A 16,282-nucleotide genomic window follows, 5' to 3' on the forward strand; every position below is an offset into this window, starting at 1 on the left:
TGCTGGATGATACATTGGTTTATATTTTGGCCAAAGCATAGTAAGCCACTCACCGCGTCAAGGCTGTCTCATGAGTGGTCCCTAACTCTTGTTCCTACCTGTTCATGGGCCATGACAGCCACATAAAATCCAGGGAATGCAGGTCAGCATGCAAGCCAAGTACACTTTGCTTGTAACCCCGTCCGGTGCCATTACAGCTTTCATCGGATCCAGGGATGCAAGTACCAACATGCATGCTGAACCCACCATATACTTCTCCTGGAGCCAGATGGCTAATGGTAGGTTCTATACAAGCAGACTCAGTTTTATACTGACTTTAAAACCAGCCTCAAGGACAGATTAACTGGTCAGGTGTGCAATGACTCCAAGGAGATCGCCACGCCTCCAATATATACTACAAAGAAAAAATGTGGGGAATTGGGTCAGCACAACCTGTATGTGGTGCACATCACTATGGCGAAATACATATACAAACTGAGTCTGCTTGTATAGAACCTACCATTAGCCATCTGGCTCCAGGAGAAGTATATGGTGGGTTCAGCATGCATGTTGGTACTTGCATCCCTGGATCCGATGAAAGCTGTAATGGCACCGGACGGGGTTACAAGCAAAGTGTACTTGGCTTGCATGCTGACCTGCATTCCCTGGATTTTATGTGGCTGTCATGGCCCATGAACAGGTAGGAACAAGAGTTAGGGACCACTCATGAGACAGCCTTGACGCGGTGAGTGGCTTACTATGCTTTGGCCAAAATATAAACCAATGTCTCATCCAGCATGGAGGGCAGAGTGCTGGATGTAGTGTGCGATCACATTTGCATTTTCCGTTTGTATATGTATTTCGCCATAGTGATCTGCACCTACAGGCAGGTTGTGCTGACCCAACCCCTTATTTTTTTCTTTGTAGTATATATTGGAGGCGTGGCGATCTCCTTGGAGTCATTGCACACCTGACCAGTTAATCTGTCCTTGAGGCTGGTTTTAAAGTCAGTATAAAACTGAGTCTGCTTGTATAGAACCTACCATTAGCCATCTGGCTCCAGGAGAAGTATATGGTGGGTTCAGCATGCATGTTGGTACTTGCATCCCTGGATCCGATGAAAGCTGTAATGGCACCGGACGGGGTTACAAGCAAAGTGTACTTGGCTTGCATGCTGACCTGCATTCCCTGGATTTTATGTGGCTGTCATGGCCCATGAACAGGTAGGAACAAGAGTTAGGGACCACTCATGAGACAGCCTTGACGCGGTGAGTGGCTTACTATGCTTTGGCCAATATATAAACCAATGTCTCATCCAGCATGGAGGGCAGAGTGCTGGATGTAGTGTGCGATCACATTTGCATTTTCCGTTTATAATTATATATGTATTTAAATTTGGCAATTAAAATTTTTATTTGGCTCCTAAATTTTTCAGTTTAGGAGCCAATGGCTCCTAGGTAATTTTTTTAGTCTGAAGCACTGAAAGTACACGTGTAACTCACACCAAAAATGGGTATATGTCACACATTGAACTAAAAGACGGATTAACTATTATATTTTTTGTGTCAGGGGTACAAAAATGGTTCCTTGCACCCACAAAAAATCACTATAGGTCACTTACAGAATTAACAGCCAGATTTTATTTCTGTGTCAGGGGTACAAAGATGGTGGATTGCACCCACAAAAAAATCGCTATAGGTCACCCACAGAATTAACAGCCAGATTTATTATTATATTTCTGTGTCAGGGGTACAAAGCTGGTGTATTGCACCCACAAAAAAATCATTATAGGTCACCCACAAAACAAATAGATTCCTAACACTCTCCCTCGCTTCAGCTGCCTGCTTCCTGTCCCTGCACTACTCAGAGCTGATGGGCGGTACTACAAGTGATCCAGCTTATATAGAGGCTGGGTCACATGATGCACCGGCCAATCACAGCCATGCCATTACTAGGCATGGTTGTGATGGCTTCTAAGTGCCCACAGCTTAAAAGCTTGTTGATTGGCTGCCCTGCAGCCTTTCAAAAGCTTTATTAAATGCCCGAACACTGAACTCGAACCTTTACAGTTCAGGTTCGCTCAACACTAGTGGACATCTGAATTGCATGTGACCTCACTACATAGTAACAGTCAGGTGTCTGTTCAACTTGTCTATTTTAGGTGCAACCACTTCATAAATTACATGGAGGGAGTGTGCATCAAAGATTGGGGTGACTTCTACAATGGAATGTAAGTGCAAGCATAGTAATATATAGTGCAATCGGAAAGTATTCAGACCCTTTAACTTTTTTTCACATTTTGTTATGTTGCAGCCTTGTGCTAAAATATTTAAAAAATCTAATTTTCCCCCATAAATCTGCATTCAATCCCCCTGAATGAGAAAGTGAAAACAAAATTTTAGAAAAGGACTTATTTATTAAAAAGGAAAAAGTAATCTTTCTCCTGGACGAGTTTTCAGACCCTTTATTATGGCACTTGAGGTTTAGCCCGGGGGGGTCCACCTATTTCTGTTGACCATCTTTGAAGTCCACCTGTGGTAAATTCAGTTGATTTGACATGATTTGAAAAGACACATCCCTGTCTTAATAAGGTATCACAGCTGACAATGCATATCAGAGCAAAAACCAAGCAATGAGGAGGCTGCCTGTAGAGCTCAGAGACAGGATTGTGTGAAGGCACAGGTCTGGAGAAGGGTACAAAAATATTTCTGTTGCACTTAAAGTTCCCAAGAGCACAGTGGCCTCCATAATTCTTAAATGTAAGATGCTTGTAACAACCAGGACTCTTCCTAGTGTTGGTCACCCCACCAAACTATGGGGGGGGCTCATTAACAGAGGTAGTCAAGAAGTCGAGAACCCAATGATCACTCTGGCTGAACTCCAAAGATCCTGTGTGAAGGTCAACCATCACTGCAGCATTCCACCAATCTGAGCTTTATGGCAGAGTGGCCAAAAAGAAGCCACTCCTGAGTAAAATACACATGAAGGTTTGTAGCAAAGCACCTAAACAACTCTCAGACTGTGAGAAACAAGATTCTCTGGTCTGATGAAATCAAAATTGAACTTTTTGGCTCAAGTTCTAAATGTTATGTCTGGAGGAAACCAGGGACTGCTTATTACCTGCTCTATACGACCCCTACAGTGAGGGATGGTAGTGATGCTATTAGGGTGTTTTTCAGTGGCTTGGACAGATAGACTTGTTAGAGTTGAGGGAAAGCCTAACAGAGAAAAGTACATACATATTCTTAATCAAAAACTGAACCAGAATCATTGGATCTTAGACTGGGAAAAAGGTTTACCTTCTAAAAAGACCCTAACCCTAAGCAGACAACCAGGACAACACAGTAGTGGCTTAGGACAACTCTGTGAATGTCCTTGAGTGGCCCAGCCAGAGCTCTGACTTGAACCTAATTGAACATCTCTGTAGAGACCTGCGCTGTCCACTGACAGTCCCCTCAACCTTACAGGGCTTGTGAAGATCCGCACACATGTGAGAAGAATGGTAGAACATCCCCAAATCCAGATGTGCATCCAGAGCCTCTTGTGGCTAGAGGCTTCAACTACAGTGAGTACTGAGTAAAGGGTCTGAATACTTTTGTCAATGCAAGATTCTAATTTTTCCTTTTCACTAAATTAGTAAAGATATTGAACATTTTGTTTTCCCTTTCCCATGATGAGGTATTGCATGCAGAATGATGGGGGAAAAACCTTTTGGTTTTGTTTTAATTTTAGCACAAGGCCGCAATATAACAACATAGGAAAAAAGTGAATGCGCTGTATCTCCCCCCAATGAATCAGCTTTTCATTAGAGAATAAATGGAAAAATATGATTTGTGTTAGGTTGGCATGTCTGGTTGGAAACAAAATATGACTAGAAACAGCCAGAGACTTTACTTGTAAATTGCATAATAAATTCTACAAGACACTCAGGTCTGTCACTTATTTATTATATATATTGCATCTAATGACATAAAATGTATCAACATCTTGTAATATAACATAATATATTACCTGTGACATCTGTTTTAGCATCAATTACGCATTATCACATAGGTTAACTATATTAGAGCTGCCATTTTTAATCCGACATCCACTTGATTGACAAGGACAGATGGCATTTAGCCCATAAGAAGAACAAAGATTCTGAAACATTAAATACACCCATTCATGCATTCTGCTGCATTAGGAACTTTCCACTCCCCTCTGTGTGATATCATTGAGTGCTATGTTATATGGCACAATGCATTCTGCTTTGCTACTCTTTACCATTAACAATTTCATCAGATGCATCTGTGTGAACAGATTTTATACAGATATACAAAAATCTTACATACAATTCGATTCAGATTTAGATCTGGATTATCTATCACGCAGCACATCTGCTGCTTTCAATATATTCATAAGAGACATGTTTATGAGCTCTCGGAGCTACCTGTTTCTAGCCGTGAACTGCGCCCTTTTCTTCTTCATTGTCCCCTTTATATCTTCCTGTTTTATTATTCTTTGGTATTTCTGTAGTTCTTGGATCCATTTTCATTTTGATTTTCTCATCTTTCTTATTTATCTCACCCTGACCTTCATCTAAATTAATAACTTTCTTGGCTCCTCTGTCTATTTTGTTTGTGGCTATTTCTCAGCCATATGCCTCACCACTGCTGTCTCACAAATTGAATTTCTTACTGATTTTGTTTCATGACTGCTACATATGTGCACTGTATTTCTGCACTTTGGGGCACATTTATCAAGACTGATGTTTTCATCGCCCGTCTTGATCCCCACTGCGCCACCAGAGAATGCAAAAATTTATGTTGAGGCACAACCTCCCGCTGGCCGCAGGTCCGTCTAAAACCTACTGCAGCCTTCTGACTGTCATGTATTTCTGGCTTTATTCACTCCAGAAACTGACGTAAATAAAGATAAATGTGGTGGGCCTATATGCTGTACCCTCCATGCCCTCGCCACACCCCTTTTTCTTGCCACTTCAGAAAACTGGAGTAAAGAGGCAAAAATGGCAAATTTAGAAAAATTTTGATGCAACAAAAAGTGATGTATACAACATAGTAAATGCTGTCCTTATGGCTCATGCACACAAACATATTTTTTTCAGTTTCTGCACCGTTTTCTTTTTTGCCTTTATGCGGATCCATTCATTTAAATGAGTCTGCATAAAAAACGAAATTTACTCTGTGTGCATTCCATTTCTGTATGTTCACATAGTTGTTCCGCAAAAAAGTAGAACATGTCCTATTATTGTCCGTATTACAAACAAGGATAGGACAATTCTGTTATGGGCCATACAATCCGTTCCGCAAAATGCGGAATGCACATTGCCGGTAGCCATGTTTTGCGGATCCGCAGTTTGTGGACCGCAAAACAGGCAACATGTGCATGAGCCATTAATCTGCAAAAGGGACTTAACCCCTTCAGAACACAGCCTTATTTCACCTTAAGGACCAGGACACTTTTTGCAAATCTGACCAGTTGACATATGGCGCATATGGCGCAGTTGACATATGGTGAGCTTTATGTGGTGATAACTTTAAAACGCTTTGACTTATCCAGGCCATTCTGAGATTGTTTTTTCGTCACATATTGTACTTCATGACACTGGTAAAATGGAGTAAAAAATAATTAATTTTTATTTATAAAAACATACCAAATTTACCAAAAATTTGGAAAAATTTGCAAATTTCTAAATTTCAATTTCTCTACTTCTACAATACATAGTAATAACTCCAAAAAAAGTTATTAATTTACATACCCCATATGTCTACTTCATGTTTGGATCATTTAGGGAATGCTATTTTATTTTTTGGGGACGTTACAAGGCTTAGAAGTTTAGAAGCAAATCTTGGAAATTTTCAAAAACCCATTTTTTTAGGGACCAGTTCAGGTTTGAAGTCACTTTGTGAGGCTTACATAATAGAAACCACCCAAATATGACCCCATGTTAGAAACTGTATTCAAAACTGATCTCACAAACTATGTTAACCCTTTAGGTGCTCCACAAGAATTATTGGCAAATGGGGATGAAATTTGAGAATTTCATTTTTTTGCCAATTTTTCTATTTTAACCCATTTTTTTCCACTAACAAATCAAGGGTTAACAGTCAAACAAGCCTGCATCTTTATTGCCCTGACTCTGCCGTTTACAGAAGCACCCCATATGTGGACGTACACTACTGTACGGGCACACAGTAGGGCGTACAGGGAAAGGTGCGCCATATGGTTTTTGGAAGGCATATTTTGCTGGACTGGTTTATTTACACCATGTCCCATTTGAAGCCCCTCTGATGCACCCTTAGAGTAGAAACTCCATAAAAGTGACCCCATCTAAGAAACTACACCCCTCGGGGTATTCAAAACTGATTTTACAAACTTTGTTAACCCTTTAGGTGTTGCACAAGAGTTATTGGCAAATGGGGATGAAATTTGAGAATTAAATTTTTTGGGCAATTTTTCCATTTTAACCCATTTTTTCCACTAACAAATCAAGTGTTAACAGTCAAACAAGACTGTATCTTTATTTCCCTGACTCTGCCATTTACAGAAACATCCCATATGTGGTCGTACACTACTGTATGGCCACACAGTAGGGCGTAGAGGGAAAGGTGCGCCATATGGTTTTAGGAAGGCATATTTTGCTGGACTGGTTTATTTACACCATGTCCCATTTGAAGCCCCCTGATGCACCCCTAGAGTAGAAACTCCATAAAAGTGACCCCATCTAAGAAACTACACCCCTCAAGGTAGTGCCTACACCTCCCACTACCTGCCTGTCCCTGCCTCCTAAGGTGCCTGATGGCACCAAAAACTCACAAGATGGTGGGCAGCGTGATCTCCTGCTGCTCTCCCCACTCCATGGACCGGAATGAGGGAGGAGAGCAGCGGCGGAGATTCAAACTTGCCGCACTCCGCCCACATGCCGCATGGGGACCAATCGCAGGCGATCCTGAGAGGTGACGTGATCGCCACCTCACAGGATCGCAGGACGGTGATTGGTGGTGTATAATCACACCACCGATCACCATCCTTTCTGGGTTATCGGGTCATCAAAGACCCGAATAACCCAGAAACGCAGAAAACCGCAGGTCTGAATTGACCTGCGGTTTTTGGCGATCACCGATATCGGGGGGTCACAAGACCCCCCTGGGCATTGGTACAGAGTGCCTGCCGAATTATTTCGGCAGGCATTTGGTTCCGATCACCGCAGGCGGCGCGGCGGTGATCGGAAATTCTCAGGACGTACCGGTACGCCCTGTGTCCTTAAGTACCAGGACATCAGGGCGTACGGGTACGCCCTGTGTCCTGAAGAGGTTAAAGAGCATCTGTCAGCAGATTTGTACCTATGAAACTGCTTGGCAGCTGAAGGCATCTGTGTTGGTCCCATGTTCATATGTGCCCACATTGCTGAGAAAAATGTTTTAATACATGCAAATGAGCCTTTAGGAGCAACTGGGGCGTTGCCGTTTCATTTAGAGGCTCTGCTCTCTCTGCAACTTCCGCACCCCCTCCAAATTGATTGACAGGGCCAGGCAGTGAAAACATTATAATGCCTGGCCCGATCGGTCAGTGAAAGTGCAGAGGTCGCGGCAGTTGCAGAGAGAGCAGAACCTCTAGGTGTAACAGCAACGCCCCAGTTGCTCCAAGAGGTTCATTTGCATATATTAAAACTTCATTTTTCTCATCAATGCAGACAGATATGAACATGTGCCCATTTATAAAATGTGATGAAAAGCACATTTAGGTTTGAATTGTTTTAACCCCTTCCTGATGCAGTGACTTTCTTTTTTGTATTTTTTTGCCTTGCATCTTTACTTGCCTTGTCTTAACTTATTCGTATAGCTGTATAAGGCCTTTTTTTTGCAGGACAAATTGTACCTTCTAATGGTACATTTAATATTGCATACTATGTAGTGGGAAGCTGGAAAAAAAAAATCTAAATAGGGTGGAATAGGAAAAAACACCCACAATTCTGCCATTTTTTACAGGTTTCGTTTTTAAGGAGTTTTCTTTGCGGTTAAATTAACATGTTACAGTACTTTCATTCTGTGGGTCAGTACGACTACAGCAATACCACATTTATATTGTTTTTCTTGTGTTTTAATACTTAAAATGCTTAAAATATATTTATGTCTACGGAGCTGTGTAAAGGCTCATTTTGTGGGACAATCTGTAGTTCTTATTGATACCTTTTTGGGGTCTATACAGGCTAACATCTGTGCACAACTTCAGATCAAACTGATGCACATGTTCTAGTTTCCTGACTGTCCTTGGTCTTGTGGGGCTGTAAATCTTCCTGCCTCCTTTGTGTGTGGACAGAACTTATGTCCCATTAGAGGAGCAGAGGAAAATCATCTCAACAACCTACACAGCAGGGCCAGCCAAGTGGTGCCCCTTTCATGCAGGAGGATGTCCCCACACCTAAAACTGAGTTCAGGCAGACACACGGGATACTTCCCCTGCTAAAGACCCTGCAATGTACTGTTCTATATTCATGAAAGAGACTGAAAACGCTCTGCATCGCTCTACCATAGGTTTCATTTGGTGCTCCCACAGTTATTCAGTGCCTCAGATCTCCTGGGGGCCCCCTTGGGAATGGGGCCCTGGAAAATTGCCCTGTTTGCCCCCCTCCCTGACGCTGGCATTTCCCTGCAGGGTAATGGTCAGGGTTTCACAAAAAAATACTGCAAAAAAGTATTCCAAAATGGACACAACGTGATAAAGATCATTATGGTGTAAACATATTGGATGCAAAAAGCATGGAGGAACAGTAAAAATTACATGGTACCAGGTTATCAAGAATAGCCTGTGATGCTTAATATTTTTATGGTAAAAAGGAGAGAAGTATTATAGGAATGATACCTTTACTGACTAACCAGAAAATGTATTTACTGTATGAACGTTTTTCAAGAACCGAAGCCCCTTCATTAGGCTAGTTTACAAATGAATAAAGGCTTCTGCTCCAAAAGCTTGCAAATATATACTGTACATATTTTTGGGTCAGCCAATAAAAGTAACACTACTATGATACTGTTCTAACACAAAAATATGTAACACCAGAAAAAAGCAAGGATGAATAAGAATCAAAAATTACCAGTATGACATAATACATCAAAATCACATGAAAGAGACCACATAATACCAACCCAGTTGTGACTAATGTAGTAAACCCAGTACATAGAACCAATACCTCAGACCATGTTTTGACGTCAGCTTTTTAAAGGGTCAATATACGGGTTGCAAATTATGGGCTTTCGTTATGTGTTGATTTTTTTTTAAATAGAAATAATATTTACAGGGGTATTCCCAGAATGACCATATTTTCATAGTACAGTTTTTTATGTATATCTAATCCATTTGTGCGGTTTACAATACATACTACACATTGTTTTAGCACACTCATTTTTATGGTCAGAACTGTGTATGCTTGTACGGTACACTGCATGATAAGTTCTTACCGGACATCAGAAGGATCTTCAGTCACCAGTACATCAGTTTTGCAGCTGGCCAACGGACTGATTGACAGTTCCATAGGGGGCACAACAAAACTTTTGCTAACTGGTAGCCATACTCCTTGCCCCAAGCTGTATGTGGACCTGCCAGAAACAGAAGCACTGTTAAAGATATGTTTCAAACTTTTTAAGAGATATGTCAGTAGATAACACCAGTTGAGGTCTTTGAGCTCTGATCACCCCAATCAATCCCACACATATATGAAGCCAGTGCACTATATGAGGTCCTATAGACAAGAGGGCTCACTATCAACTCCATGAACAATATGTAGATTTTATATGAGGACTTGTGTCAATGAATTTCTTGTGCTATACCTCAAAGAAAATTGGCACAACACTATAGGATTTGTTAGAAAACCAGTCACCTCTTGGCCAGATGTTGGACTGCAAGGGGGTCACATACTAACCCTTTCTTCTGCCAGTGTCTTCCTGCAAACTCCATTTAAAAAATATGCATTAAAAACTCTCTAAAATCTAATGATAAGAATATCACCTGAAAGTAAATCAGTAGTAATAGAGCAACTGGACTTGTATTTTCTCTTGAAGGTGTTTCACTAGTCAAAAGGTTGGCTTTCTCAATTAGACTCACTTGCACAAGAAATCTCCAGCTTTAAAAACTGATAACTCATGCTTCAGTCACCATAATCAGTTTATCAGCATCAACACGAGATCAAGGACCTCAAGGAGATAAGCTGTTGATTTCAGTTTGCATAAATGAAGGTATTAGAGATAGTGTTGATTATAATAAACAGATTATGCTGACTGAAGCATGGGTCATCAGTGTTTAATACCATTTGGATGGCTAGCATAATGTCTTCAATAGCAAATACAAGTCCTGTTGCTCTTACTTATTACTAATAAGATACCATGACATAGATTTTATGTATTTTACTCACTTATAAACCAGAGAATATGTATCTGGGTATATAGACCTGGACATGACAGATACACAGGGAGAGGAGGAGGTTTCATCTGGATAGCATTTCAATGTCAAAGCGTGGTACAGTATTGTGTATGAGCACTGGCAGGTATTCCATGGATCATACATCTTTTATCCTGGAAATCAGATCTGTACTAGAGGGGGCTACAGATTGCTTCCAAAACTTAGACATCTAGTATGTAAGTATGTGTAGTATTAATTTGAATTGGTGTCTCGGGAGTGCCAGTTGTGTCACATTAAATAAATATAGTTGTGCTCGGATCGGCTATGAGTCATGCACCTACCTACCTCCCTCCACTAGGAAAGCAGTAGAGTTATGCCGGAACTGCTGAACGGAGGGTAGGCTGAAGAGGCCCACCCCATTAAGGTCTTAAAATAAAGAGGGTTTAGGGAGGGGGGGCAAAACGAGCTGTCGGCAACATGCGAGTGCTGCAGCGAGTTTAAATAGCGCTAGCCCCGCCTCCCCTCACACAAATGCGGCAAGATACTCTTGCCTAAAACTTGTGCTCGGATCGGCTATGAGTCATGCACCTACCTACCTCCCTCCACTATATAAGCAGTAGAGTTATGCCGGAACTGCTGAACGGAGGGTAGGCTGAAGATGCCAAAATACAACAAGACAGATTCAAGTGATTATATTTAATGATATTGTTTACACCAGATTTCTGAAAGCTTTCGACATTTCCCATTGTGGATCAGGTATGTATCGTGTATAGCATGCTGACTTCCATCTGCCTAACTATTTAATAATATGCACCGGAACATTATGTTTGGATGCCGCAGAGGCTGCTCCAATGCGGAAAGAGTGCCCTGTTAACGTGCTGGGAACAACCCCTACATTGCTCAGTAATATCCGAATGAATCTCATAAAATTCTGGCTACTCAAAGGCGCCGCCCCGAGCGATAACAGGGGAGAATCGCCAGGGGCAACCCCAAGCAAAAGCAACCATTCCCATAAGGCCTTCACTGGACACCACCTGTTATTAGTGGGAAAATACCTAACTCCCACTTTTTGTCCCACTAGGGCCGTCTTTGAAGAGGCTAAGGTAAGAGTGTAACAGGTACCATCCCATGTCAACTGATTCTTCCTTAAATAGTACCTACAATTAGCGGCACAAGTAAATTCGCCTGGTCTCAGAAAACTGTAAAAGGCTAGGTACATATCAGTCTTGATCAATAAGCTAACATATTTGCCAAATGGGTTCCTCTGTAGTTTTTCGGACAGTAACCTGAACATAGCTCCTGTAAACGGCTGAAGGGAAGGACGAACCACAAAGGCCCCCTTCTGTATAACCTTCAATAGCATCCTTATCGGATGTGCTGAGAACAAGGAGGGTCGATCAGGGTGCAGCATATATAAATGATGTTGTATACCAGCTAGGTACAACTTAATCATGCTGTATGCCAACTTACGGTGAGAGTGTCAAAATGCGGCAAAAGCCAATAGTTAAGTTATGTTATCCACCCCTGCTGGTAAATAAGACTTTTTGAAGTTGTTGAATAACCCCCAGGCCATCTGGTAAGTCTTCCGAGTATTACTGGACAGGGCTTTAGACATGAGAAACCTGGCGGTAGTGAGGTGAGTTGCTAATCCATCACTAACTGGTCAAGTCGGGGGGCAAACGACAGTATCCGGTCTGCCTGTGGGCAAACCTGGAAAAAGAGTGACAAGTTACGCCTAGACAATGCATCCGCAGCCACGTTATTATGCCCCCTAATATGTTCACACCTAATGTGAAAATTGTGTCGTAGGGACAGCCAGACCAGCCTCCTGACAAAAGACATAATCTGCCTGGAGTCTGATCTATTTTTTTTTAGAATTGCTACTAATGCCTCGTTATTCGTGAGAAAAAGAACCGTCTGATCTTTCCACAGTGAACCCCAAACGCGGGCCGCGCCCACTAAGGGGTAGATCCCAAACAAGGGGGAACACCTGGAAAAAACCTGTGAAATGAATAATCTCCGGTGGCCACAGATCAGCAAACCAGTGGGTGCCATAGATAGCTACAAAACCCACGGTGGATGATGCATCCATATGGACCACCGGGGAATCATTAGATACTGCCAGAATAAATAATGAAACGCCATTCCAATGAGCCAAGAAATTATCCCACATAACCAGATCGGCCACAGCTTCTTGGTCTAGATGCACTGGACTTTCCTGACCTAGAGTGTGAGGGAGCAAATTCAAAAGTCTGGAGATAAATGACCTGCCTTGGTGTATAATACGTATGGTGAAGTTGAGCATGCCAGGAAGGAACTGGAGGTCTGTTCTGGTGGTAACTTTGACTTGAGCTAGCCTGTGCACCACTTCTTTGACCCTCAGTAACCTATCTTGAGGAAGACTAGCTTCCATCTTAACTGTGTCCAGACATATTGCCAGGAACGTGATTGAGGCACTGGGACCCTCCACCTTATGTGGAGCTATCGGAACTCTAAGGTCTGCAAATACTGACTGTAATACCTGCAGATCTTGAGGTGCTTGCGTAGGGGGCTCGATCAACAAAAAATCATCCATGTAATGAATAACATGATTAACACGAAATAAATCTTGTAAAATCCAATGTAATTCCCAGGCGAATTGATTGAAAATCCAAGGGCTAGACTTGGAACCGAACGTCAGTTTGTTCGCAAAGTAATATTGACCTAACCATTTCAGACCATGCCATTGCCACAGTTCAGGTTGAACTGGGAGTCCAGATGAGTTTTCAGCAATAAACTAAACAAATCAACATTCACCACGCTTAGTCATGCTGCGTCCTGATTTTTTAGCGTACAAGCCACGCGGGGATGTGCTCTGAAACAAATAGCGCAAAAATGCAATAGGCGGCATTGACTATAATGACATGCAGAATAGTTAAAGTTATTGCAAATTTGGGATTTCCCCAAATACTTGATAGGCCGTCCCAATTTGTTGAACCCCTGAACCGCTTTGCTGACTGATGGGCCTGGGGTATTACCAGCTGGCACCTGGGCGGGATGACTAGTAAATGAACAGCAATCTGCCGTGTGGGAATACGAGTTACACCTGGCGCATGCAGGAGCTTTAATGCCCGCGAAATGTCTACAAAATAATTCTGTGACCAATCTACCGTATGCTGAAACGTAACCAGCGCTGCTGCTGCCTTCGCAGAGAAGGAACGATGATAGTCATAGAAGGCGGGCCTACCATATTTAAAGGCCAGGTCCACCACCGTATACAGGTACAAATCTAGTTCTTCCCTGCGATGCGGGTTAATGGTGCAGATGACATCTCTGTATACACTGAAGGCTAAAACAAATTCAGCTATACTAAGCTTCCTATTTAACCTCAGGTCTGTAGATTTCAAAATTACCGACAATTCACAGCAAACTATGGTTCTATTATCAGGTGCCTCATGGGCCACTATCAGCAGGGAAGCGAGATTTACATCTTTCAATTATGTCCTGCCGTATGTTGGCAGGGATAAAATGAGATGGAGCGATTGAAGGAGTCAGACCTGACCCACCAGAAACACTAGCCTGAGGGATGGGTGATCCTGCTAGACTCCGACCAACCAGACGAGATGCTGTAGCGCCTGCTTCAACTGAATCCAGCCCGGCCTGGAAGTTCGACATTGACGTTGCCATGGAATTAATGGCTGCATGCAGTTGGGTGAGAGAGGTCTGAATGGTATCCGTGGGTACCCCCACCTGACACAAACCCTCCCCCTCTGATGAGAGCAAGTGAAACAGTTCCGCCTTCCTAGCAGAGGCTGGGAATGGAATTCTTCTTCGGGTAAGTTCTGCTGTCAACTTGGGCACCGCCCAAGATCTTAAAGACGGCCTTACGTCTCCTCCTGAATGCGACATGACACTCCCGTGAGACGACGAGGTATGACATGATTAACACCATAGACATAACATACTTGCTCGTGCAGCTACCACCCACACACCGAGAACGCCTCCTGTGAGTGAGAATGTGCGGAGGCCACTCGAACTGCCCTTGTACGTGAAGAATTACCAACAATGACCCAGAATGTGATTAACCCAGAGATCCCTGTGACCGCGTGCTACCAGAAACGTAACAGGACATACATGTGATTAACGTGACAAACACATAAATACTGCCTCTGGTTGTGATACCTGAGGTTGTAGCCGTGACAGACGTAACAATTACTGCTTGTAGCTGCTTGTAGCTGCTAGGACTCCACCAAGTCTGTACACGTGATCGACATATTACTACAAGTAGCCATGACCGGACTTAACCGTGTCTGAAGATAAGATACACGTGTCACTGCCTGTAGTCGAGACAGGACTTCGATATGTTTGCAGAAATGCCAGACGTATGATTGCCTGTAGACGTGACAGGACTTAAACATGTCTGTAGACGTGACAGAAGTATAAAATGTCTGTAGACGTGACAGACGTAATATTGCCTGAAGTCGTGACAGTATCCAACGTGACTATAAATGAGGCAGAGTTGCTAACATGCAGAAATCTTAGCGTCAAATGACATGCCAGAGCCCACTGTGTATATCCCTAAAAAACCCGTCTCCGCTCAAAAATCATGTTCTGAGCAGACACCAAACGGACCCCATTATAGTCTATGGGGTCTTTAGGCTCCGTTACGCTCAGTTAGGTCTCAGTTATCTGCAGAATCCGTCCTTTCCGTTCTCCTGCTCCTCAATGGATCCGGAGAACGGAAAGGAGAAACGGTGATGTGAACAAGGCCTTAGTCATATATGCTTGTCTGTGTGGGATAGAAGGATGAGAAGAGGATAAAATGGAATATGGGTGCAACTCCAAAAATTTGAATATTGTGCAAAAGTTCATTTATTTCAGTAATGCAACTTAAAAGGAGTTGCATTAATGCAACTTAAAATTAGAATATTGTGAAAAGGTTCAATATTCTAGGCTCAAAGTGTCACACTCTAGTCAGCTAATTAATCCATACCCCCTGAGGGTACATGAGATTGGGACTTTGAGGTTTTCATAAACTGTAAGCCATAATCATCCAAATTATAACAAATAAAGGCTTGAAATATCTCGCTTTGCATGTAATGAGTCTCTCTCATATATTAGTTTCACCTTTTAAGTTGCATTACTGAAATAAATGAACTTTGCACGATATTCAAATTTTTCGAGTTTCACCTGTAGATGTCTTAGAGTAACACCTTGCTAGAGGTACTCAGTTTACATAGCTTTTCAAAGTCTGTAGGGAGAGAGACTTTATTCGCTCCAAAAAGGGATTGGAAATAATTTTGAATATGTAAATATGGGTAATGAGCATTAGCCGGCAAGTCAAAAGTGGTTCTAAGAGAGTCAAAGGGAAGAATAGCCAACGTTCTATGATCAACAGTATCTGCAAACCTAACCAGTTGATTGTTAAACCATGGGTTAGAAAAGCTGGGAGTAAGGCTATCCGGGAATTGGGGGGTAAACAAAAAAAGATCTCATGGAGGAATACTGAGAAGAATGGGGGAATTTCTAAGCACCTACACCCCAAAGATCACATGTAAAAAGACATTGGACCCAACAATAGGAGGTTCTGATGGGGTTTGTCTTTTGACCAAAGAAGGAAATAGTGTGTATAGGAGCCAACCAAGATTTGGAATACACACATAAAGTAGATCAGGCAGGGATCCTCCACAAATATGTGACCCAGTAGTACAATGTTATACCCAGTACACACCAGGGCTCCCTTAAGCTTAGGTTATATTAGGATACTATTAGGTATTCTGTGGCATTACCAACCACAAATAAAATGGAAAAATGAAGTCTGCAAGGCTCCGAGGTCCTTCAATGGGACTGGGACAGGTAACATCTTGAACAGGTATAATACTTTAGGTAGAAGAGTCCTTTTAATGGAGACTATACAGGCAAACAT

At 42.3% G+C, this 16,282-nt stretch overlaps 1 protein-coding gene across 1 annotated transcript in view; it reads right to left on the reverse strand.

The window, feature by feature from the left end:
• ASTN2 (astrotactin 2) overlaps positions 1–16,282 on the reverse strand; it is a 945,680-nt gene that overhangs the window by 381,482 nt on the left and 547,916 nt on the right. Inside the window, exon 9 of the mRNA XM_040442406.1 lies at positions 9,441–9,578. Coding sequence (XP_040298340.1) covers positions 9,441–9,578 — 138 coding nt within the window. The remainder of the gene's footprint in view (positions 1–9,440; positions 9,579–16,282) is intronic.

Source organism: Bufo bufo, chromosome 8 (assembly GCF_905171765.1).
Source record: "Bufo bufo chromosome 8, aBufBuf1.1, whole genome shotgun sequence".
NCBI lineage: Eukaryota > Metazoa > Chordata > Amphibia > Anura > Bufonidae > Bufo > Bufo bufo.